Below are 27,499 nucleotides of genomic sequence, written 5' to 3' on the forward strand. Positions count from 1 at the left end.
GGTATGTTAATCTAATTTATTGTGTTGTGCATAATCACTGAGGTGTCCTACAATAGGACGAAACGACCGTGCAGTGCTTCCAGGTTTTCCATGGTGGTCTATCTTCAATGGACTCATGATCTCAACTATCAAAATAAAATGCTTTAAATTCACCATTTGCTCAACTTCCTTGAATTGTCTCTTACAAACTTCGTTTTCCCGTTCGTGTTGCTACTCTGTCTTTGTTTTTCTTTCTTGTGTCTACATTTTCCTCTTCTGTCAGTAAGAATCCGACTTCCAGTTCCTGTCCATATAAGTAGCACACACCGCAACAGTTGAGACATATTTATGAAAGCTATTTCTGAACCTATCTGTAGCTGTTGTTTTGGTTATGTAGTTAGACTTAAGCTATATTGTCTGGGATACTTGTTCAAGTTCCTCCCATACCAGGCAGTTTGGTTAGAGAACGATAAAATGAAAACACGATGCTCTAGTTTCGAAAATGAAGTATTGGCGATTGTACCCTTGTATGATGATATCAAAGTGTTTCACGCAGGTAAAGAGAATCTCTAGTCATGCTGTTTTTCTGAAGTCATAAGGAGTAATTAAAATGTCGAGTTTCAAAATACCCAACCCTCTCTTGCTCAGTATATTTCCGATGTCAAGTATAAGATTTGTAAAATGTGAGGGGCCAGCACAGCAAAAATCATTCATTCAGAGGTCTTTTTTAACCATTCTTGATCACTTATCCCTCCAACATTATGATCACCCCAATAAGTTTAGTATCCTACTGCATATGATTTAAAAATCGAAATATTCTCGTCCCATCTAAATTGAAATTCCATTCTTATAGAACATTTGCTACATTGTGATAATAGGGAGAATTCGGTAAGTGATTTATCAGTTTTAAGTATCAAGTTTATACGCATAACTGACTTAGTAAATTCATTTTTTAAGTTAACACAACCGATATTTTAAGCTTGGTTAAAACATCTTATTCTAAAATTTGGTTAATAATTTACCACATTTAAAAAATATATGTTAATTTTACACGTCATGTGAATGTACATTCTTGTACGTTTTTTTCAAAATCTTAATCAATGTAACCATTTCAAACACGTGTTTGTCTTTTATTATTAAATTTATTTATGTAACTAATTAAATATATTTTTTGCTTCAGACTCGTCTTGATTTACTTAGAGCAGATCCTGCAACATATGAATTGGAACCACCAATGCCTCCAGCATCGTCTGGTATACATTCATATCATGATTGGAGATCAGCGTATTTTGATGAAGATAATTGTCAACCAATGAATGGTGTCCTGTTAGCAAATGCTAAAAGTCATGAATATAGTAATGTTCCAATTGAAGAACTTACACAAGCACCACATCCTAGTCCTGAAGAATTATTGGATTCATATCCTTTTATGCGAACATATTTAACTCAACTTGTTCATCCAGATCGTAAAATTAATGATAAATCTATGAGTGATGCTGATTTCTGGTCAAGGTATTACTATCGTGTATGGTTATTGGATTCAACTGAATTTCATAGAAGAAGACTTAATGAACGAGTTGAATTCGTCTCAACTGTCAAGCAAACCATACCGAATGAACCTACTCGGTATGCTAACGATACCAATGAAACCTGTAAAAATCTAAATGTTACTCAAGATGATGAATGGCCAGGTTAGCACTTCTATCTGTTTTCTTAAAATTTCAACTTTGGATGTTTCATGTACTTAGTACAGCAGATGAACAAGGTGACAACATTATACTATACGTACGAAATTAAGTAACTGTAAAAAAAGCTTGCGAGATTTCACACAGTTATTAGCCAGTCAGAATGTCTGTAACATAAACAAATCATTTACCGTGAAAAACCAATAAGTTTAGGTTTGGGATAAATACTTTACTTGGTTTTTAATAAAGTATAAGCTATTTGTCAACTCGTTTTGAATTTGACGCAGAAGTCTAACAACCGTTGTCGTAAATTCATTTTGGTCTGTTGGTGGAGTATAGTTCCACCGTCACATATCTATTACTGTCATTAGAATGAATCTAGGATTGTGTAGTTCTACAAAAAGTTTATCACTCATTCTTTTTAAGCTTGGAAGTTTTCCAGTTTTTTAAATTAATCATAGTTGGATCGTTCTACTATCATATGATCTGCTGTTGGAACGTTGTTGTCGCAAAGTTGAATTCAAGACACAAACACAAATATTACTAAACAAAATAAAGAACATAAGAATGTTGTTTGGTTTACATAAATAAGCTGTGCATAACTTTACCAAAATAGTAAGATCTCTGCAAGTATCATGTCATATCTAGTTGTTTTAGATTGTAATCTGGTGTAATAGTGATTGTATATTTTGTGCTCTTTTCTAAAACTGGATTTGATTATTTTCCGATGCTAAATATGTCTCTCAGTTAGATTATTGAACAAGACAATATAGTTTTAGATTAACATTGAGGTTTTGTCGAGATTGCAGAATTTCGGAGTTTACATCACGAACTGATCCTATTTAGAGGATCATTGAAAACCGGCAAACGATAAACAACTGTTTCATTCAAGTATGGAACTGCTCAAGAGTCTACATTCACAACTGATAAATCTTCTAGTTGAACCCTTGAGTCGATTTCCTGAGCTCTTCTAGTAATTCCTAGACTAAATCTACACGATAACTTGAACACGATCGAAAAGGTGCGAAATATGGCAAGGACGCTTTACTCCAAAGTTAGTTTGTGTACAGAAAATCTAGGGTGTTTATAATATCTCATATGATCTTGAGCTTCCGGAAAGTTGTGAAACCTTTCTAAACATAGAAGCAGGATCGGTAATCATCCAACCAGAAATCTGACACGTGGTTTTTCACTTTCTAGATCTTTCTGAGGAACTTCTTTTGAATGCTGGTTGGATAAGATGTTTCCCAGCGTTTTCGTTGTCCCTTTGAGCTTTATTCGAGGAATTTTTAGGGTCACTGTTATATCCGAGTGGAGATTAAGTTACAGGTAACCTCCGAGGACTATTCATGGACTAATATTCTTATTGTATAACTACTCAACAATTACACTATGTATATTTATATCCCTCTTATGACAAGCTTTATTTTGGCCTATAATTTATTATTGTACGATTTACGGTTCTTAAGTTATGTTCAGTTTACTAACTACTGCCTCCCACATTCACAGCCACTTTTTGGGCTTATTTGTGTACAAATATTATTTCCTATTTTATGGTACGTTGCGGTCTGTGTGATTGATATATAAACTAAGTATGCCTGAAATAAACGATCTGCTCTGATTCGGAAGCTGGTATCTTGTTCTGGACTCAAGTGGAAGGGCTCGTAGGACATAGGACCAATAAGGACACTAAACTGCCCACACCGGTTGAACGTCATTGGTTGGCCTAGTGCGAAGATTCGTATAAGTCGTATTCGGATTGGTAGATAAGTCGTGTGATCGAAAAGTCAGACATCCAAGGTCATAACAATTGGCGACGGGGATTTTGACAAAAACAAAATAATTGGGAGACGCTAGGTCATAACAGTCACCCTAATGACGACTCGATTGGGGATCGAACTCATGACCTTCAGGTCTTGCAACGATTGCTTAGTTTTTAAACTATTTAAGAAGCAGCCGCTGGTTTGATTTTTTAACCTTGTTCAGTTCACAATACTGCTCAACCAATTTCCAATGTCATCGGTAAGTAACTGCTTCACACTTGACTTGGTTTCAATTCATTGGTCATGGCTTCTAACCAGAATTCCGGAAATCGCCTCTCGAAATTAGTCTACGGGACAAAATTGCTGTGTGGTGCTTTCTGGTTTTGTATGTGTTGTTCGACGAAGGTCAGTCCTCAATTTTAAACTACAAATAGAACACTAATCACCCTATAATCATTTTTTCAGTGTTCATAGATTTTTTTAAATTTCTGTACCTGACATCCACTAAGTGTTAAAAATAATCCAAAATAGTGTATTGAAATTTTTGTATTATAATCAAGTATCGACTCCAGTGTTCTTTGGAGTTGTTAGTATTATGTTCAAGTATAGGAAGTTAAGCACACCGTAATCATATGGTTTTCTTACTTATTAAATTTTTACAAGTTATTATCATCTGACCAGCTAATTGTCTTTAAATACTTATCACATTAATTCTATCTGACATACGCATATATATATATATATATATATATATATATATATATATATATATATATATATATGATCCAGGTCATCATTAGTAAATTGTATCCAATTAGTACTATCTCGATTATTCATTGCTTGTCGTTCGAAGTTGAATATATCTGAAATACGATACTGAGACACTCGTTCCCTTAATTCCTACCACATTGGTCAAGTCGATTGGAGTGTGGTCAGACTGAAAGCGCCAAAGTTATTGATCAGAAGACCAAATCATACTGTTAGCTACTGAGGTATAACCGACAAAATGCTTGGCTCGGACAAGCGTTCGCGGCACTTTACTTACTACAATGGAAAAACCGGTTTAGCAAAGGTGTGCTTTGAGAATAGAACATCTCACCTTGCTCCGCGGATATTCGCCGACGGCATCAAGGCCTTAAATTTTGGAGCTAGCACATCTGAAACTACTTACATAAATTCAGTGCGTAACCGGCCTCAGACACTTTCTTGGGCAGTGCAGTCACATAAGCAGGTTATCAAGACCACCTTAAACCCCGTTTCAGTTTTTGTTACCTCAAAAATCAGTACCCTCCCACGGTATGGGCGACCAGAGAGTTATCACTGCCTTCATTATTCCTAACATCAATTAACCATTAGACCTAGGTGTTTTAAGTATCATACACTCGAAATACGTAGTCGTTCCTTATTTAATACAAGTATTTTACACGTTAAAATTCGAATAATCAAAAACTATTTTCAATTATTGCTGATTAGTCGTAACCAGTACATTTTGATTTTGCTGCACTTTTTATCAATCGTTTGCACTTTGCTTAAGTGAATAATCACTGAAAATTCACTGTTAACGATAATGATTTTAAAATTCTCATAACTAACGATTGGAAATAGCATGATTTGTATGATAAATCACTGAATAGACCACTGTAGATGACCAAACGGAAATCAAATTAAATTTCATGTGAATGACCTTAATCATGAAAAACTTTCACGTTAAGAATAGTCAGTTGGAATATGTTATGGCATTGCTTTTTTTCAAGAAGTGATATTTTTAAAAAAGCTGCTTCAGTACATTAATCTTTCCTAACGTTCATTCTTGAATCTATTGAGTTTATCTTTTTTCAACATCAGTTCAGTACCAAGTCGATGATAGAATGGAACCTTTTTCACTAGGGTTAACGAATGCTAAACTTATATTACCAAAAGAAGTAGGAGTAAATCTTTTGAAAGTCATAAATATTTCTACCTGAGGTTATCTGCAACATCTTCAATGTTCAACAAGCGTGTCGTCTGTCACTATCCTTTTCCGGCGATGTATTCGTATTTAGTTTGACGTAGTGATTGGGTGTTTCTAGTCAAATTACAGTGATTGTATCGCTTCATTTTTGAATTCTCACTACATCATACAAGGTTATTTTTGAAAAGGCGAAACAAAATGAGGCAAATTTCAGATCTAAGGAGAGTAGGCTAAAACCTTCACCATTTGTTTTGCCAATATCTAAAAATTTAATTGCAATAACAAATGAATTCTAAGAAAGTCATTGTGATTGAATTCGAATACTTTTATTAGGCGAAAACGAATTAAATGTAGATTTATAAAATATGTAGGTAATCACTGTGAACAGTAATGACGGTCAACAAAAGCCAAGCATAGCAATGATAGATAACAGTAAAATAGTTGTTCAACATTACCGAAAAATGGTCTTGAGTTAAAAAAGCCAGCAACTTATCCGATTCGAATAATGTTATCTCATTACTAGATAGTTCACATTGTCATCAAGTTTGGTGATGTGAAATAATATGTTGGTAGTTGTGGTCAAGCTTGTTCAGTATCTCATGTGTCGTAGGTGTATATACTCTGTGTCTTCCCTTAAACTATGAGATTAAAATTGCTTTATATCTTTCTTTCTACCAACTAATTCTTTCTGTACTATATCCTTATATGCAATCTTTTATGTATTACCACCATTGAATTAACTACTATGAATTTAGTGTTCACCTTGTTGTGCTAATGAAGTATGGCAACTTAGATCGATGTATATATGTACCTTGTCCTACGTTGTAGCCGACTGACTGACTGTGGTATTAATACGGAACCTAGAAGTTTTGATTTAATCATTCTTGCTACCGACCCGCTTAAATTGTCTTCCTAGCTAGTTCTGATATCCCCAACTACATCTGTACGTCAACTGAAATGCTACAGAAAAGGCGCGAAATACGAATAAAAGCTTTACTCCAAGGTTAGTTTATGTGCAGAAAAATGAGGGTGTTTACAGTGTCACGCCTGTCCTTAGATTTCTGGAACCATACTAAAAACAGTAGCAGTACAGGTAGATATCCAATCACAACCGTGACACGTGGTTCTGCATTTACTGGATGTTTCTGTGATGATTATACTCAACGCTGATTGGATAAAAGGCCTTCTAGGTTTTCTGGGCCTCTAAGAACTTTGATGGGGGATATTTTTGGGACTCTTCCAACATGATTACACTTCTCAAAGAAGTCATTTGTATTTAGGCAATGATCTTAAACTATGGTTTAAATTCGTTTCATTTTCTCTCATATCCATTAGATAGTGATGATCATACAACCGTGGAGAATGAATCAGAAATTTCAAATGATGAATTCATCACAAAATACTGTAATAATGATACTACTATTACTAGTACCAGAAGTGATTCGCAATGCAGTAGTAGATCTTTCAATCAAAACAATAGCATTGAAAAGAAAATCCGCCGTAATAGTGATAGTAGTAGTAGTAATAATAATGATAATGAGAAATCAAATCACGAAAGCAAGTCTAGAAGAAAACATAGTTACAGAAAACCATTGAATAAAAGCAAACACTTGAGGAAGTTAAGTTGTAACAAGAAAGAAAACTTGTCGGATAGTCTTAAACCGGACAATATAAAAGTCGAATGTTCATCTACTCTACCGGTAAGCAGTCTCATTTGTATTATTTTAAATATGGTGAGCATGTTAAAGTCCTAGAGTTGACAGCAATTAGCGTTACAAGTTAGTAAACTATGTACATATGTATGCGCTAACTAATTCGTCACTTACTTGGAAGTGACAGACGTGATTGTTATGATCTTTGAGTTCTTTGAGAATTCACAGTCGTGACCAGAATGTAAAAGTATTTTGAGTTCTTAGATAATAACATCGGATCAAACGAAAATCTATGACGACTATATATACATATGCCGCTCGTAATCTGACCAAACTCTGGAAAATGTATTAGGACAATACAAAGTGTAGAATAATACCTCGAAGTAAAGAAAAATGCTCAAGGTAGCACTCAGCTTTATAAATCAAACAATTTTATGACTGTTTAATATAAAATAAATTATATAAACCTTGCAGCTGTCTCCAATTATTATTATTTTGTGCTTTTCATTTTTCAATCCCTTTTTTCGAATCATTAGCAAACTAAAGCTTGTCATATTCGACCATCTGTGCACAGTGAGATAAAAATTACCAAGACCAATTTCTAAGTAGCAGAAATAGTATCCGTATCAGTTTGTGAAACAACATAGTATAAGTATTTTAAAACTAAGGGTCTCCCTCCTTCTAGTCAAAAAAGTTGGTGAAGCCTAGTGGGCCCTTCTGGAGAGAAACAGGCCACATCAAAGCACAGCACAACTACCAGGGCTAGAATAGTTGTTTCTGCAATCCTTTGGAGTTTGCCCAATGACGAGCAACTCCATATGATAGATGCACCACTTTCGAGAAACTTTTTTGTCGTTTTCCATTCCAAATGTAGTTGTGCTATGTTTATCTGTGGAGTTCGTAATCAGTTGATGGGTATAGGTAAGAGTGGGTGATTAGCCCGATCTCCACCACCCGGGTTACCGCTCACGTTAGTTCATGAGTCATTCGTCTCATTATCCAGGAGGCACGACGCGGACGTGTGAGTCGGATTTTGCCGAAGGGAAAACAATGAATGAGTGGATCTGAATCCCTGCGACCGATTCAGGGTTATATCACTTAGCTTATCCAACTACTGGTTGTGATAGTCCTGCGGACCCTAACCATATAGTCTGCAGCTACCTACACTGCTCATTTCAACAGTTAGTGACTTCATGGACCGACGTCACATCTTGGTTTGGTCGCTCCCTAACTTTCTTACAACTTACTCCTGGATCAGTTAACATTCCACCTGGTTAGGCCTACGTAACAGATGTTCAAAATGCCTCATTAGACAAAGATTCACAATCTCATTAGCTAACCAGCACCCTTTGTTTAACCTTAGTATTGCTTACCCGACATTCACAATGCAATTCAAATAATAGTACCCTACCATTACTGTCCATTTTTAAAGACCATGTTTCACAAACATGCGAACTATGATTTCGAATCATATAGAAACTCTTTTGTAATTTATCCTACTAGACTGTCGAAAGCTTATAAAATATATCAGTTACTTTATCATTGTAAATATCTTGTTATTAAAAGGTTTTATTCTCAATATAATTTCGTTGTCACGTAAAATATATACATATATCATATCTGAAGATATGGATTTTTGTTTTAACAGTCATGTTGTTATTGTATATTCTAATCAATATATTCAACGCGAGAAAAAAAGAAAGTGAAAATACTACATATATCCGTAAGGTGTGTATTTCAAAATGAATTAGAAATCGCGTGATATTCTTCTTTTCACAAGGTACATAGTGTTAGCACGTGATTGTTTAGTGATATTGAGATCACGAATCAATCTTAGTTAAGCAATCATTGAAAACCTGGAAGCGCTAAACAGCTAAGTAATAAATTTGTTTATAAAAATTTACACTAAAAGTGCCTCCTTCACGTGGATTTGTCCATCATATCTGATTGCCTGAACTATACATGGATCATTCAGTATGTTGAGATTATTCTTATACAAAGCATTTGTTCGATTAGCAATATAACTTTACTTAGTTGGACCAATGTCAAATTCTTACAACCTAAGATCGTTACCTAAGCTGGCTCAGATTGAATGTCTTATTTGTTTGTCTTTTTTAAGTCAATGGTAATATCAACATATTAGGCTTACTGATAAGAGGACTTTAAAACAACCGTGACTAATTTTAGCCAGCTATTGGTCAGTAAAAAAGCAGTTATTCTAAATCAGTACTTCATGGAAGCAAACCAATCACATTACACAATACAAACATATCTTACATAGTGAATCCACTGAAATCTTCTATACCTTTTTTCTGTAAATTGAAAAACAATGACACCTAACACTGCTCTTATGGATATAAAAGATCCGTCATCTCGAACCGTTGTAAGGCAAATAGATTCTTATAAGTCTGTTCTTGTTTATAGATTTGGCGTTTTATATTTAAAATTAGGATCCAGGAGTATTGCTGATTTGTGTTGTATATCCAATCTGGGTTTAGTATTTTACTCTATCATGGCTAATAAATAATTCTCCATGATCATTTTGAATGTCCCAAGCAATCTACAAAGGTATTTCTACTGTTCATATAATATAACGTGAATTGAACACCACTTGTTTTTAGATTTCACTTCAAAGTTATTTTCTCAATTCTTATTGGCTCGTTTCTATACTGTACTTTTAATGCCTTTTTCTACGTTTTTACTTTAAATTATTATAAAATCATTAATTCATTGTTTAAGATAATTTAGTTTAATGGAGTAATAGGAATAATAACTTTAGGTTTAACAGCTGAATGGCAACCTGTTAAAACAATATATCAATCAGTTGTGCTGATCTTATTTCTGATTTGTGTTGATTGTCATGTAACTGACAACAGTATTTAGGTAAAGTTAACGTTTTTATTTCTGTATAAAAAAATATTTTCTATGATTATATGTATATATTTGTCAGAACACATTTGGATTTCATTCTACTATTGTGATCATTTCTACTTAAGCGTAGGATTTTTACTTTATATGGTTTGATCTTATTAGTCAGTCTTAAGCAACATAGAAAATTTTCTGTTCTATTCTATGTGCATTAACTGATCACTGAGTAAGTCATCAATGTCATGTTTGCCTTATCCTTTAGTGCTGATCCTATTCCATTAATCAAATAGCAGTGTGGTTACTAATATGTGTTTCGAGATCATGTGCATTATATTGAGTTGTTCTTAAATAGTTGAGAAGATACCTTGGAACTTGGCTTCTTGCTTTATGTCACTTGTCAACAAGCAGTATCTAACGTCTTGTGTGAACTAATACTCTCTATGTTGTTATTTTTGTAACTCATGTTAGAAAATTTGTATCTAACTTATGCTCCTAGTGAAAGTAAAATATACTGGCTGCCTTGAATTAGCCCATCAGAGTTAGGATAGCGCCTCGTATTTTGCTCAAAGTTTGAAATGCAGTGATGAGTAACGCGTATGTTATTATTCACCAGGTATAAATCGACAGTACTTGATCCTTAAAGTGCTTGAAATCAATGTAATTATCTATTATCCAACCAAAAAGTGGATTTTAGATAGTGTTTAGGCTAAATTACATAACCTGCCTGCTCTTAAAGCACGTGTTGTTCACCGCGTAATCGAGAGTGTTGAATGAGGCTAGATAATCTCCTGCCTTCCTTACTCTCAATCTAAACTGCAACCCTAAGTTTCTGAAGTTTGTAAACAGGAAGGTGACAAGGCTTTAAACTATTACTGATGTCAGTTCTTGTTGCAAACCTAACTCAAAGCTGCAGTTTAACTCTTTATACCTAACCTTAACCGCACCGCATCATAACTGATGTCAGTGGGTGACTGAAACTTTACGATATAGTCCTAACTCAACGCTAGTCCAACACCGAATATGAACGTATATACGTAAAATTGACCTTTATTCTTTGATACGAGCGATAATTTAACTTGTGAAGATTAACTGTCACGATCAAAGCTGTTACTCCACTGTTATTTCATTACTTTATTTTGTTAACTGTTTTATAACTAGGCAGCGTTTCCCAAATGGCTAATTAGTCGCCAAAAGTTTTCCAGTATATTATGCCTTTACCACGTTTCCCTTAAAAGAGAATGCCATTTCAAATGGAACGTGTTGAAGTTTGTAATCCTGCTTTTTAATATTTTAGACAGAAGACCAAAATCCAACAAATGTCTTGTCAGATTTTGAAGAAATGACATCTGGTTTATCATCAGTTGTGATACTTGCAGATGAAATGGAAAATGATGAAATGACAACTGCAAAAGCATTTACAACAGATAAATCAACCGTCCATTCTTCTGAAAGGTCTACTATTGAATATAAGGCATCAATTCCTGGTAATGTATCCTACTTTTGAAAATCATATTATCTTTATTCATAGTTATATCTTAACAGGTTATTTTGTTCGTCCCATTTTTCGCAATTCTTCAACGCTTAGACTAAATTAACGAAGTTTAAGAACGACAGGTTGTTGCTCGATGGTTGATGTAGAAGTTGGTCCAAAATATTAACGAGTGGCTGAACCAAACCAAGATTTTTAGGGTAGCTCAGTAATTAAGGTATTTGAATTTCAACCAATACGTAAATGGTTTGTGTCTTACTCTGTCCATTTTGGTTTAAGCAGTCGAGGGTATAATCAGTATCCCTCATACTTAGAATGTAACTCAAAGCGAACTACACGAACTTGTACACTTGGTAAATGAGTCTTGGAAAAATTTTTCCATATATTTTGTCTGTAATATTTGTAATTTCAGATGATGAAGCTTGGAGTGATTCCGAAAATGAACGTAAAAATTACTCACTGGATAAAACCAATAAGAAGTCCACTGAAACTAATAATAATAAAGACGAGGCCGTCACAATTAAGAATTCTGAGCTACAGTTAACTGATGAGGTTTGTAATTCCGTTTCTTTCAAGCGAAAAAATTGTTTTACTCTGTTGGTTATTATGATTATTTTTAAAGATTGGATTCGTTCTTCTACAATTTTCTTTCGGGTTTGTGTGTCTAATTGGATTTGCCCTTTGGTTATATAACGTTATAGTATAATAGTGGAGCTGTGGTTTATTTAGTTTATGGAGATCGTTAAGTTCATCGAAATTTACATCACAAACTGATGTTATTTAGACAACTGTTGAAAACTAAGTATTTCATATAAGTGTGAGAATCTTCAGTAGTGTGCATCCACGACTCCACCAGGAATCGAATTGAGGACCTTCAAGTGTCCCAACTGGTCTTTAACATTGTTAGAGGTATATAGATTGGATCAAAGCATGTTCCTTACAAGATTGTGTTGAGGACGCTAGTTGGCTATTTCTTAACCAATCGGCGCTAGCGGAGACTTGGGGAAGACCCTAGGATCTTCTTATGTAAAAATTATAAATATACTAACGTTTGTCCTATTGTGATCCTTATTTCCATCTAACCATTTTTATTTGGAATATGATTACGTTCCTGTGCAGTCGTGTTCTGATTTGGGGACTTGTCGAGAGAAGTAGTGTCCAAGAATATCAAGCAATAGGAGTAGCTAGGTCGTAATAACAGAAATTATAACAAACATTTAGACCATTGGAGTGGTGTCTAGTGTTTTACATTTGTAACGTCAGTCTATTCGTTATATTACCCATCTTGTAATGTCATTGCTAAGTAACACTCGACATGACCGAAATCTGCTGGCCATGGCTTCTCACTAGAACTCCGGGAATAACTGCTCGAAGTTTGTCACTAATGCGTGTAAGGGACTAGGATAAAACAGTTGTCAAGTGTTTTTTTCTTGGTTTCCAATGTTTGTCTAAGGTCATTTAGTGATTTTAACGACAATAAATCCTACAATCTCTGTAAACCTTACACTAACAGTACATTCATCGAGCATTTCAATAATCGATTTAGTTTCGCCACTAATCGATTTGTTTATGTTAGTTATGATTCACATCATTTTTCAGTTAAACTGAATCCATAAGGTAAACTACCCTGTCCTTAACTTTGTATTTAAAGCTTAGAACATTTTACTTTATTCCACTCATTATCACTAATTGTTCAATGAATAATACATATGTATATTGACAGTAATCTGCTGATCATAATTATTTTTATCTAAATTTAATTTTAGATTGATGATTGGGAGAATTGGTCATAAAAATATAATTAATCCCATAATTATTACATTGCTTGTTAGTTGCAGTGATTCATACTATTATTAACTAATTTTGTTGTTTCTTTTTATTGTAAACTGACATTAATCTGTGTGATAGATAACAATAATGACTATAGTAATTAATTAAAAAGCCAATAAAATAATGTGAAGAGTCCGTTCTTTATCACAAGAAAACTGACAACAAAATAGCCTAAAACGACCCATTATTTTTATGAAGCATGGGTACAACTCTGTAATAGATGATGATAATGATGTTTACGCTTACTATATTTTATAGAAATCTTGTTTATTTTTTCGATTGTACTTTTCTATATCTAACCATATGAATGATGACTTTTTTTATTTCTCAAACTTTGTCGTCTGCCAAAAGTTATTGATTTTGAATTTATTTTATTATTTTAGTGGTTGTAGTAAATTGTCACTTTATCGAGCTATTACACCGTCATCAACATAGTACTTAGATGTCATGATTTTATCCTTTGAGAAATCTATTTCATCGATCAATTCTTTTTTTTCCAAAAATAAATTCTTTCTTACAAGCGATTGAAAATTATTACAAAGAACAATTGTTTGTTAAATAGAAGTGTGGTTGGTCGGTTGATGCACTGTCAACTATATATATATATCGCCTTGCACAGTGTTGCACGTGGATGTAGCGATCACTTCTATTATATGAATAAATTCAACAATACACAGACATTTACACTAATATTTTTCGACAGTAAAATTGTTCAGAAAGGAAAAATAGTTTAAAGGAATAAAATTGTGTTCTATTTGTATGGTTTTTTTCAACAAGCATCATATATACGACCCCATAAAGAGAGATCAATTAATAATTTTATGAATAAATGCAATATTTAAAAGGGTAAATAAAAGTTACATAAAAAACAATCTACAGACTTATCACCAGTCGACAACAATAATTAGATTAAATTCTCCAATGAATCACTATAAAAATGATTAAAATCTAACCGTAACAATAACTGATTTAAATCTGTTGTGTCTGAATAAAGAGGACCATTGGTAGTAGCAGTAGTAATAATACCAGGTAACGATAATGATTCGAAGTCTCGACGATCATTAACAGCAGTATGGCCAGGATTGAAACCAACACTACTTTTAGCACCGGTTAAACAAGAAATATTTAATAAATCATACAATAATTTTGCTTGATTATAAAATTTATTCACCATCTCGTGCACTTCATTAGACAATTGATGATTATGGTCATCATCCATATTCATTAAGTGATCATTGTAGTATTGTTGATTTGATAAATCTACAAATTGACAGCAATAATTCAACAACTGTAATATACATAATTTTATATTTGGCATGAACAATAATGCTTGTGCTTGTAAACCAGCCAGGTAAGCTTCATGTGCGATTTGAATTAATCGGATTTCTTGATCACTATGTAAACGATGAATCAAGTGTGAGAATTGTGCTTCAATTACATCCACCTGTGAGGAAGAGAAAGAAATGAAGTGCGGATATTCTGGAAAAATAATGATAGTACCAGGGATTGTATGCCGATTCATCCGTAAGGCGTGTGGATAACCCAATTTAATATATTCAATCCAGTTTGCATTTATTTCTTTATTCATTTTATTAATTACGGTTTGTATGAGTGCAATGAGAACTATGACTCAAAAGTGTTACTAGTACTATTGACTGTGTAGTGGTAGTGGACAACATTTAGTATTGGCAGTATGATTTAAGAAAAAAACGATTAACTCACAGTATAGAAAAGATAATATCATTTTCAACCTCAAAATCTAATGGAGAACAAAGAATGAATGCATTTAGCTTTCCTGAACGATTCTGATCCATTTAACCTAACTTCTCTAACCATTAACGATAATGGTTACATCAATTCCAACCACATACTTTAGACCTAACACTATGGCTCAATCCAAGTCAAGAACATTTTAGATTGATGTCGTGCCTTGATTCGGTCACTCCTAGCTTTTATTTAACCTATTCCTACACCGAGAAAAATAAAATTACATACTGGACTATCAAGTGTATTTGAAAATGGAACTAGATAGATCAAATAATTAATACGCAACGATAATCCCCCACGCAATTGGAGAGAAATGAGGTATCTGAGCCGTCAAAATTTCAGTAGAAAAACTCTGCTTATACACCAATAACTATTACCTTGGAACAGAGTTGCAAAATAAATGAGGAAGCAACAAGTCGGATATAGTACCAAAGATTAGTGGGTCAATATGAATTGAAAAAATGTTACTGAGGACATGGCACACGAGGATATCATTTGCTAACAAAAATAAAAACACTGGGTAATTTGAACTTTTCCCACACCATAAAAGGTAAAACATTTTTTGGTAAATTCTGACCATAGGCTAGACCATACAACAAATTTTGGACTCTTATTTATGTACCTTATTGTATATATTTGACTAGTTTTACATTTGCTTGGTCACTTTATTGTATTAATCCTATGAGGCTTATATCTATTCAGATTACGCATTCACAAATTGTTCTAGTTCAATTCATTAACATATTGCTTGGTTTGATCAGGTAATCTGAATACAAATCAAATGTTACTATACTTCTCTTGCTTCCAATATGCTTATACGATTTTGATCATTTTCAAAGTGTATGAATACGACTAACAATTTGAATTACCTAGACATAAACAGTACAGATAGAAGAGAAGTGACTTTTGTGAATAATCATAACACTAATAGGAAACAAATAATATTCGACCAGTATATTTTAAAATGACAATGAAGATCCCCTTTCCCAAATATGATAGCAAACCAACCTGTAAATAATACTGTAAACTCTCAATAATAAATGCCATATGACTACGAACTAGAAGGCGTCGACCTATACAGGATTGCAACTTAATAAAAACGTTGGTTGGTGGTGTTTGATCATAATTTACATTGGACTGATTACGAGCAGAGGTACGACGCCACAAAAGAATCTGATCAGCCCAAAACTGTTGTAATTTCAGTTGTGTTCGACGGATAGCGAATAGAAATCGAAATAAACTGTCATAAGCACGACAAATATTAGGAGAGAATAAACGTTCGAACACCGGTGGAGCAATAATGCATAAGTGCAAACAATCCCAAACAGTAATATTTTCTGGCGATTTATTTGATTGAGCTGCTGTCAACTTTATTGAAAATCTAGATAGAATTAAAAATTTAAGGAAACTAAACTTTAAATGTGGAACAAAACGAGTGGTTTTTCAAATTACTGATCCAAGAATCTAAATTTAGTATGATTTTAGAAAATGCACAGAAAAACAATTTTTGTACCCAGTAACTTTATGAAAAGTCCTAGGACTGATTGAACACATCACTCGAAAGTAATGTCAACAAAAGTCATTTTATGGTATCGCTTATCTGGTGAGAAAGTTGAGCTAAACTGAATTCCGATAAAACTAGGGAAATGACTCCGACAAAACTTATTACGTAATGGTAGCTGTTCATAAAGACTGTTGACCTAATCGAGTATTTGAGAGCTGAGAAGACTCTGTAGATGTTCGAAAACAATGAATTTCGGCCCCCTCTGTAGATGGAAGCTTCGGACGTGTTTGATTTGCACTATTCAGATGATTGCGATCGTTTGTACACACGATTCTCAAGCTACTGTTCACCTGAACAATGAACTTATCACAAGATAACCTAAAATGAACATCAATATTTTTCCTCCAACTGAAAATGAAGACGAATCTCCACCTTAGGTACAAGGTACAGCAGTAAATTTATTTGTGTCAATAGTCTCAATCTTAAAATATAAATCATATCAGCTTTGGGTGTCAGTCAGTGGGGGACGTGTGTTAACGGCGAAAGCATGTGGTTTTCAACTGGTAGGCTAGTTTTAAATTTTGTTCCACCTACTTCGGTTTGAACAACTAGATAGTGTCGCTAGATCCCACATATTTAGAATATGACGTTTTGGCGAAGTTGCGTTTACTTAACTGGGTGATTTGATCGTGAAGCTCTGATTTTCTTTCTAGACAACATAGGACAAATTTCATAAGGTGAGCTAATCAGATTTCTCCACTTATCACTAACGGCTTATTCCGTCAACTTTAACTGGTTGTTGGCCCATGTTTTATGATTGTCTCGGCACATATATCGATACTTTGAATGTAAGGCAATCAGTATCAGATAGTTGTTATTCATTTACGACACGGGAAACTAACAACTAGTACTAAAAGGTGCAATCATAATATGAAATGCTCTGAGTCTCCGCATCATTATTAATACAATATAAGTAATGATAGCCGATTCCCATCGTCTTAACACTTATTACTGACAATGTATACTGCTTATCTTTATCATATTTAGGCCCAGCAGAAACAGTGGCTATTCGGTAAGCTAAAGATTAGTTAAATAATAAAACCCACGTGAAGTATCATGTGTCTTTATTTACAAAATAATTTTTATTGACTGGTTACAACCTGATATTATATGGTTGTTGATTACAAAGTCACTTCATCAATGTTGCCTTTTATAGTACTATAGTGAAAGAGAACACAGGTGATGACAACCAAATGTATTTGTATACAAAATTACAGAATGTCTTAGTAAAATCTGAGAACCATACACTAAATACTTCATTTGCAAAATGTCAATCAATCGTCTCAGACTTGATTGTTCCTTCGTCTCCACACCAATCATTCTTTATTCTTGTCCCCTTTTCTTCGGTCTTCTTAAACTTCTGCCACCAGGCATTTCACTTTCGATTGGTGATACATACTTCATATATCCGTCGACGTCAGTAGCACACACGACAGAACTACTAATAATTTTACATAACGATATAATTTTGCCGAACAAACCAACATAATTTTTAAAGTTAATTTACTCATTTTTAAAAAGTCATAACCAATTACTTTTTCTGCCGTTATTACAGTTACTTATATTTCATGTATATTGGTTCGAATTTTTACACCTTTAGATAACGAAGACAAAAGATCGAAACAATACGGTGAACCATAGAGAATCGTAGGACAAGGTGAAGATTTTCATAAGTATATCTAATAAACGTATTTGCTATGCAATAATCTATGGTAAACCAGAGAACGATAACGATAATAGTAGTAGTAATAATAATGTTGAATTCTTAGCATAGATGATTGTATCACCTACCCCTTATATTATATTATCAAATGGAAAAGGTTCACTATAAGGTGAGTAAAATTAAACTTAGATCATCAAAAACTTAGTTTCATATTACTGATGTCAAATATCCTGTGCATTAAAAATCAAGAGTTTTTAATACGCCTCACAGTGAGAACCCATAGCTTACTTAACTTCAAAAGATCTGCGTCTAATCTAGTGATCACTCAATAATTTAATTAAATGTGAATCATCATTCAAAGACGCCGTCGTTTGTACTTTCAATGTTCATGTGTTAACCATATGTTCGGACAGAACGACGGGCTAGAAATTTGGTCCATAAAATACACCCAATTATCTCCGTTGTAAAACAAGAGGTATATAAATTAACCTTTAATGAAATCCTTGAATATATATAAATTTTACCAATAAATAGCCAAAAAAGGATAATGCAGTTCCCCTGGATTAACAGAACGAACATGCTGAGATCAACATCCTGACGGAAATACATCTGGACGTTGAACTGCTAAATTTTTTATACTCGATTTATAACCATCAGCTTTTAAGTTAAAACACTTTCATATAAAATACAGGCATGGCTTACATGCCAGAACACAAATATCCTTGTGATAACTGAGAATTATAAGTCAAACAATACATATATACTCATTCGGCAAAAATAAGAGCAGTTTGACATAGAAGTAACATAACACTATAAAACTGTCTACATACATTTGATAAATTCAATATTACACAGTGACATACTTAAAATTGGAATCTAGTTCTTCATCATCCATACCTAAAGATCGAGCTGCTCCCAGAAACGCCTCAGTAACATCGTATTCCAGAGCCTGAACTGCACTTTCATTTGCTGGAGGAGGTTTGTCTAAAATGTTATGTTGGATTTCACAAGTGGTCCCATAACGTGAGTTATTACTGTTGCTGAGATTATTTAAAATATTTAAATGATCAAGGAATGCCAAGAATAATTCGCCTCTTCCTAAAAGTAGGACATCTTTAACTAAGCGAAGATATTGAAGTAATTTGTGTTCTTTTAATAAACTACACCAAGCATGATATGAGACAACACTCTGTATATCGCATACTAAACTACTGATTTCATTAAGATCTATCAGGTTACTAAAAGTTTTCCCAGTCGACTGAAGTCCGTCTGAATTTTTTTCCAAACAAGTTGACAGTTCCGCAAAACGAGGACAATAATTTTTCTCTAATTCCAGTAAGAAAGAAGCTTCTGATGGATCACAGGTGGCAGAATACACAGCTTCACCAGTTTCAAGCACTCTTTGGGCAAATGAAGTTGGTAGAAATGATGGTAGGTTTGCATTATCTATCAAAAATTTTGGTTTTGTCGTCATTGAATCATTTTTTGATTGATCATCAAAATAACCATGAGAACCTTGTAAAATGGATGGATTCGGGTGGGTAGAGACTGAAGTAAAATCTTCTAACTTGATAAAAAATTCATAAAAAGGATCATGAACAACTCCATATATAAGCCACGATGACAATTGTCGTAAAAACACTTGCATAATGTGAAACACTAGCTTTTGGATAGTGAATCGTGGGCCTGGTAGACCAGGAGGCGCAGCTGATAATATTGTATCTAAAAGCCGACAGCTGGACTTAACGCCAGTAGTTTGAGGGCTTGTAACTATATTTTCTACCTTTTTAGTGATTTTTACAAGCACAGGCAATAAAATCTTGTAGGAATGAAGACGGTAAGAAATGTGTGAAACACCAAGATCAGCATCCATCAGAAGTTCAGTTTCTAGTGTACATAGATCTTTTCTGTATGCCTTAAGTGAATCATCAATTCCGAATGCAAATGCAGATAAATATAAACCATGATATGATTCGGAAAAGCGTTCATTAAATTCTTGCAAATATTTGTAGCAAGTTCCAAGTTTTAATAATTCCGCATAAAGGACAAGTTCACCTTGTGGTACAAAAGGAAGATTATTTGATATGGGTATTAAATGTTGGTCTATACCTAAATCATCATCTTTAGTCTTATCAGACTGGACGAATATACCACCGGAAATTCCATGTAAAGCAAGTAACAACTCATGTAACATTTAATAAGTAGAACTGAAGTATATCTACATGAATGAAGGGAAAATTAGCAAGCTTTAGGCATACCAATAATATGATCAAATAATATAAGTTTTAGTTGCAAATCGGCAAATATCAAGAGGAGAATAAAAGAAAATATTCTTCAATATAATAAGAATTTTGATTTTTTTTGTCGTATTATTGCCCGGTGGTTTTTTGGTTCAAACAATAAATTTCTAACTAATGAGATTCCATCCGTATCAACCACATTCTCATCTAATAATAACGTAAAAACCTTGGTATAACGAAATATCGAGAATTCCATCACAAAAAACATCACGACAACAGAGGAAATTATGCAATGATCACAAAAAAGCAGTAACGAAGGATGATGGTTATTGCTTCGAAAAGGATAGCTTATTGCACATAAAAAAAGATGGAACGCGATCTAAGAATGCTGCTCCCATTAATTAGAGGCTAGATGTGAAAATGCCTTTCTGATCTTTAGGACTCTATCTAGCGAGTCATATCGGGTTAACCAGTGGGAACCCAACAGTTGCCACCCATTCTATAGCACTCCATATCGAATGCAGCAATTAGTGTTTCATGAGATATTTTGGAATATGCGTAGAACTTTACTAATGCTTTAGGATAACATCAGTTGGATAATGGTCTACAGTATTCCTAGATGTTCACTATCAAACCTTGGTATAACCGTACCTTCACCAAACACAACCGATCGTTCGAAAGAAACAAAAACAGATGACCTTTAAATGCCCACAGCTTAATGATGTCAGTTTTCACATGTGAACGGTAAAACTTTACGTTGGGCACCCGAAATTTGGTAGCCAGACTAATAACACAGCAAAGGCGACAGTGACATGAAACAAGTTACTTGAACTTAAATAACTGCCCATATAGACGGACACGAGTTATTTCCATGAGTCAACCATCACAAGAGGGATAATTAAGAACCGAGAATATGAATACAAATAATAGTACGTAATAAAACAAGTAATAGGAAGTCAAGAAAAATATGGGTTCGAGAAGCAACAAATATGTGATGACACATTCCAGTGGAAGGAATCCATCTATAGCAATGAGAGCGCTTCAAGAGGCATCACACTAAATCTTTAACCATAAATTACGGTTACATCGAAATTCTAATCAATATATGAGCACTTTCCTGAAGAGATACAAATAAGAGTCAGTGACTCCAACTAAAGAAATATTGCCTTAATTTAATCACCTAAAGACTGACTGTTATAAGGCTCAGGAGTAACTTAGCCTATTCATCACCAGTTGGTTTTCCAAGTTTTGAAAAGTTTGGTGAGTATGAAGGGAACTAGTTAACAGAAATAGAATATATTTATTATCTGCACTTCCCTTTGGTTCGGTTAGACAACTGATCATGATTTCAGATGCAAATAACTTACTTTCACAAATACTTTTAGAACGACGGACATGTTGACTGAGAAAACTTATGACTTCGTACACACTGTAGGATGGTCAGGATCATGTATGTGCTCGAAATGAAGACACAGTCTTGGAAAAAACCGCATCTAATTGCAATATTATCTGCTTGAGACGATGACGAGTAGATTATAGAAGACGATTATGTTAAAGGCTAATATCAATCAAAAATAGACTTCAACCTGCACATAGATGTAGAATGCTTTTATCCGATATCTAGAGAACGAGTTCCATTTGGTCACAGCAACCTCTACGTTACTAGATATCTATTTCAGGCAATTAAGTGTTGAGATGACTTGTATGTCTGTCAACTACATTCAACTTAGATTATTATGTTGCTGGATTTCAATCTCCTATATGTTTGCGTTGAATATCACTTTAGCGTCCGCAAAAATACCGACAATGTAGCGTCAGTTATTCCACTCACTTCTCACCTTGAAATTAAAAATTTAGCCCATAAGCAACTAAACAACGGTTATTCAAGATTAATTTGGTAGCAGTTTCATTGGCTTCAGTATTTCTTAATGTTTAGACCCCAATATCACAAGGTATCTCAACAAGCACATACAACACATAACTTTAAGCAAACAGGGCTAGTAAATTTGCAGTATTACCTAAAATTTGAGAAGCATTATACTAGGTTTATGTTTACAATCCCCATTATTCTTCGACGTAAAATATTTGAGTGACTCGAGTCACCTTGTTAACTGGTCATTTGAGTAAATGACCCTGAATTAATACGGAGACTACAAAACAACTGAAAACGACAAAAAATTTAAACATTCTTCAGTTATAAGAACATAATCCAAAGTATCTAATTAATACTGGGGTCAAACAAACAACCAAGCAACCAATAAAGAGGAAATAAGGTGGACGAAAGCGTAAATAAAGGGGAGATATCGATTCTTCCCCTTCTTTTTGTGAGAGATTTGTAGAAAAATACACGTAGCCACCGTGTTTGAATATGCCGCTTTCTGTACTCACACTTTCATAAAACCCTACAAAGTAACGTACTGTTTAGTAAAATTGGAAGATAATTATCGTTACCACAAGCAGGAAAATGTAGGCAGAGAAATCTTTCTTAGATGCATATATCCGTAATACATTATTGTTTGGCTGAAGTGTCTCAAAATGCTTGGTGGCCATCAAAAATAGCTAACGAGAGTGGCGTGCTCTCTATTTTTTGTGCTTTATGTCACTCATTTAAAATCAGTGAGAGGGCTCATTGACGTAGGGCAACTGTGAACTTGTTAAGCGTCCTTGGCTGCCATATATAGAAGTATAACAGATGCAGAATGAAATACGAACAACATTCATGAAAAAATAACTTGTTTTACTTCACTCATTTTGCTAATGAAAGCACGACTGAAGTTAGTGGACTTCAGCAGTGACTTACGTTGAACTGATTGCAGTCAACACAGAAATTATTTCTAATGAGACTCCATCAACTGTAACAGCATTCAGTAGCCACAGCAGTGAAAGGCTTCTGCATGATAATGGTGTATGTTAGAAGTGAATTCGTCTATATGTTTCTTATAAGATGTCATGAAGTTATTTCTTTTGTGCTCTCAGAAGTCCGTAAATCAGTAAGAGCAAATAAACATGTTTTGATTAATTTTATGAAAAAAACTTGTCTGAGCATCAGAGATGCTGATCGAATTCTGAATAATTTCCGAGATTATGTTCCGGACTAACTGAGTAGCATCAGATGTGTTCTGCGGATGTGCACAAGTGTCCAACCGAAGTTCTTCAGCAGTGAGGTTTACTGTTTCTGCCATCGAATTATTTCGACAAGTTATCTTTTCTTTCATTTTGTTTTCAAGTCCCACTATGTCTATTATTCACATAACCTACACAGGTGCGTTTATGAAAAGTCTACGACCTTTCTCTGTACAAGTTACAAAGAATTACAATAAAAGACATCGTGGTGGTAGGTAGTATGCGTTGAAGTGAATGAACATTATTCGTATGTTGATTCCCGAGCTGCTAAATTCTAACTGCCTATCGCTAGTTAATAAGGTAGGTTCTTTTCAATTCCTACTAAGTCAAGTATGTGGAAACGCTTTAAAAAACTTACAGGTGACAGGCACATTAGAAGCGGTGACCAGCTGAATGTTTGTGACTCAAATAAGTTCTTTGTACGTCAGTCATCGGATGCAATGCTCCCTATATCCACAGGTTTGAAGAATAGTTTTGTTCCTAGTTTCACTGAAACTGATATCCGAAGATGTCTCCAGTCACTGAATTCATCCCAATGTTTAGGACCTGATGGTATCCCAAAACTTTTTTATTAAAAAATATGCCGACGTTCTATGTTATCCATTCACGAGTATCTTTAACAGATCCTTCTAAACTAATCTCATACCCAAAATGTGGAGAAAGACAAAAATAATCCCTATACCTAAGAAAGTATCTGGTGATAAAAATGTGAAACCTAGACCCATAACAATAAATTCACTTTTCCTCAAAACAATGGAGAAATTATTGATACTTCCAATTCAACTTGCGATAAAAGAGCACATTGATCCATATCAGATTGCTTACAGATGCAAAAGAGGCACCTTAGATGCCGTTGCTGTTCTGCATCACAATATAGTATTCAGTTTTGAAGAGGGTAAGAAGTATGTTCGATGCGCTTTTCTAGACTATACTTGTGCTTTTGATTCTATACCAAGACAACGTTTACTTAACAGGTTAATCAGCGTCAACACTGACAGCTGGATAACAAATTGGCTATGTTCCTATCTCTCTGGAAGGGACCAGTTCACTGTGTTTGGCGGAAAGTGTTCAAAGTCTCTGGTGTCCCACGAAAGTGTACAACAAGGATCCGTTCTTTCACCTCTTCTTTTCTCTACCTTTCTGCATGATCTGCTATCTTCTACAGAAAACACTTCTGCGAAGTATAAGGATGATCTCAGTGTATGTATGCCGATTTCTACCTCTTTACATCCCATTGAATTGGATGAGTTTTTGTCTCGTGTTGATTGTTGGTCTGTTGTTAATGGTCTCAAACTTAATCTGTCTAAATGTCAAGCTGTTAACTTTAGCATAAGACATGAACGGCATCTAAATAACACTTTGGGATCCCATAATGCTCGTGTTATTGGAGAATCTTGGACAAACACAGTGTCGAAGGTCAATTATATTCACGTTACTTTTTCCTATGATCTCTCTCGGTCTTCTCACGTTTTACTGTTATCGAAGAAAGTTTTCCGTCCATGCACGCAAGCAAAAGTAAAAATTTCCATAATATCTTACCTAGCAATGTACTCTGTGATGAACAAGTTGTTAGAATTAACCTAGTCAATAACCAACGTGTTCTGATAGAGAGTTCCACTAATCCGCTACTCGGTGCGAGAAACAGAACTCCAGACGTAAAAGAATTATTCTCAGTTCTCTTTCTTGAAATTAGTAGTCAGTCCTAGGTGGAAGAAAAAGATGTAAAATATTAATACCAGGATCGTCGCTCCGTATACATTGACCCAGTGTTAACTCACCACGTAACCTGCGGTAAGATAACGGAAATGTGTTGGGGAGTCTCAGTTTGTTTGTAAAAGATTGGTCAGATAGACATTTTACCATTTCCGTCCTTCACCATTAAAATCATTCCTGTATATCCCTCTCATACCTGAAACAGGGAACTGCTGCTAAATACTGCATTCCAAATGCGACCCCACGAAACCCGAGTATAATACCCTTACCATTTCCTCGTCCAAGTACTGAAAAGACTTACGAATGACCCATAAGACCCGATAACCCTTGGCTGCAGCAGCCTTACAGTTACCCGTCGTCTCAAGGTCACTATTTATCATGAATCCTGGATAATTGTAGTCCATTACTTTAGGCAACACAACACGTACTGTGTAGTGATATGTATTTTCACAGTTATTTGTTTGCATCACTACATTTTGGCTAGAGTTGACTCCTGATGACCAACTACACATCCATCCTATAATAATAATAATATTTATATATATATATTTTTTTCTGCATGTGCAGATACATGCCATTTTTACAGGCATGATCTATAAATTACAACATTTGTTGGTTCACAAAATGCTTCGCAACTTATTAAGTTTATAGTTGTTATAAAGTATACCCGTAGAGCGCTTGCTGTAAACTGCGACCTTGAGGGGACGCGTACGTCAAGTTTGTTCCAGACGTCAGAAGTTTCATAGCTGTGCCCTCAGAGCAAATTTCTGTAGAAGAAAAAGAGAAATAGAAGAGCAGCAAACTGACAAACTGCGCATGGGTCTCCAAATCTTTATGTCATCGGTAAAAGGTAAAACATGTGACTTTGAAGCAGTTTTTAATTCACTTACATAAAATAGAAAAGAGAACCAGGGATTGTACCTTGAACAGCTCCGCTTTATCAGTTTCCCACACTGAGAGAACTCAGTTTACCCTTACCAGCTATTTCCTATAATTGATAAAGTCACTTGTCGGTTGTTCCTCATTGTCAATAAAAAACACCTCACTAAGATATTCCGATAAAACGTCAGCTTTTTCGGCATCATTCCTTGCCAATATCAACGAATGTTTTTGTGCCAAAAGTGGTGGGATTCCACCACTACTCTGAATTCGCTTCCTTATAAACGAAAATAACCTCCTCAGAATATTTTCACAGTCCCCAACCAACTATTTTCATATTACTGTCCAGTTTTACTTGTCAACGCTCTTTAAGCATTCCTAGTTTTTCAGTAACTGGATCTATATCGCTGTAAGCCTGTAGAGGTGAACATATATTCTAATAATTTTTCCTACATCTAAGAAGTTTCTTGACCCCTTTAGTCATCCATGGTAGAAAGTTATTAGATCCATGCGGTGTCAAGTGTGGTATAAACGAGGACGTAGCTGACCCGCGTCCTTTTAAGTACAGACCATGCTTCCTCAACTGATGAGCCAGTATTCGATGACCAATCCGTTGTTGCAGTACACTCTTTACGCTGCTGTGTTTGCTCTCCATACACTTAGAAGAGGTCTCATAGTATAGTATCAGTCATCTGCTCCTCTTACTCCGTAACTGAATGTGCTCTAAAATGAAGTCATCAGCTAAGCAGATTGAACTACAACAAATGACAATGAGTATAAATGTACAACATTCGACAGTGAGTTCACAGTTAATGACTTCACAAGTTCCACTATTATGGGATTAACAAGCATAGGAGCGGACATTTATATTATTAGCTTTGTATATAAGGATGCTACCCTATTTTCCACATGTTTCTATTACTTCTTAGGTAGTTGTATCCGGCTTATTCTGGAGTAACGTCGAAGACATGGACTAACCAAGTTTCTGCCACAGCCATGATTAGTGGTTTTAATCCACTCACTAATACTCCTAGTTCTTGGAATTTATATCTTAGGCTATGAGCATTCATTGATAAAACCTCTACAGAGAACAACCTATCCATACATGTTTTGATATTATCCTCTTTCAAGACCTAACTACTCGAAAACCCATTGATCGGAGATTTTCTTAATCACTTCTAGTTTAGCTAGTGCCTCTTTTCTCTTTATTCTGTCTTTTAGAGACATATCAGATCTTGCTCGAATGTCTGTATTATCTTAACTTTGTGCGCTATTTAATAAAAGATCACTTTATTTCTCCCACTAGAGGACTACGTTCAGGAGTCTACGTGGT

The 27,499-nt window shown here is 34.6% G+C and overlaps 2 protein-coding genes across 4 annotated transcripts in view; one reads left to right on the forward strand and one right to left on the reverse strand.

Annotated features, from left to right (window-relative positions):
• The window catches only part of MS3_00002903 (uncharacterized protein), a 33,123-nt gene extending 19,155 nt beyond the window's left edge, over nucleotides 1-13,968 (forward strand). The window contains exons 11-15 of one of the 2 annotated variants that reach the window (XM_051210557.1): nucleotides 1,160-1,670; nucleotides 6,714-7,078; nucleotides 11,193-11,382; nucleotides 11,800-11,939; nucleotides 13,154-13,968. In XM_051210557.1, coding sequence (XP_051070564.1) covers nucleotides 1,160-1,670; nucleotides 6,714-7,078; nucleotides 11,193-11,382; nucleotides 11,800-11,939; nucleotides 13,154-13,180 — 1,233 coding nt within the window. In that variant the 3' untranslated portion in view covers nucleotides 13,181-13,968. Of the gene's footprint in view, nucleotides 1-1,159; nucleotides 1,671-3,303; nucleotides 11,383-11,799; nucleotides 11,940-13,153 lie in introns of those variants that run through there. The other variant, XM_051210558.1, reaches the window with a different exon arrangement.
• Nucleotides 13,969-14,121: 153 nt separating this feature from the next.
• Nucleotides 14,122-23,321, reverse strand: TUBGCP4_1 (Gamma-tubulin complex component 4; the record flags this gene model as incomplete). 2 transcript variants are annotated; one of them, XM_012945872.3, is made up of 4 exons in its annotated part: nucleotides 22,903-23,321; nucleotides 19,075-22,868; nucleotides 15,993-16,365; nucleotides 14,122-14,661 (listed from the first exon to the last, which is right to left on the reverse strand). In XM_012945872.3, the coding sequence occupies exons 2-4, from the start codon at nucleotides 20,403-20,405 to the stop codon at nucleotides 14,122-14,124; spliced, it is 2,244 nt and encodes a 747-aa protein (XP_012801326.1). In that variant the 5' UTR covers nucleotides 20,406-22,868; nucleotides 22,903-23,321. The 2 variants fall into 2 exon arrangements, with proteins under 2 accessions (XP_012801326.1, XP_051070566.1); XM_051210559.1 differs by having other exon boundaries at nucleotides 14,522-14,661; nucleotides 15,993-22,868.
• Nucleotides 23,322-27,499: the final 4,178 nt, after the last annotated feature.

The sequence above is a fragment of the Schistosoma haematobium genome, chromosome ZW, assembly GCF_000699445.3.
Source record: "Schistosoma haematobium chromosome ZW, whole genome shotgun sequence".
Taxonomy (NCBI): Eukaryota; Metazoa; Platyhelminthes; class Trematoda; order Strigeidida; family Schistosomatidae; genus Schistosoma; species Schistosoma haematobium.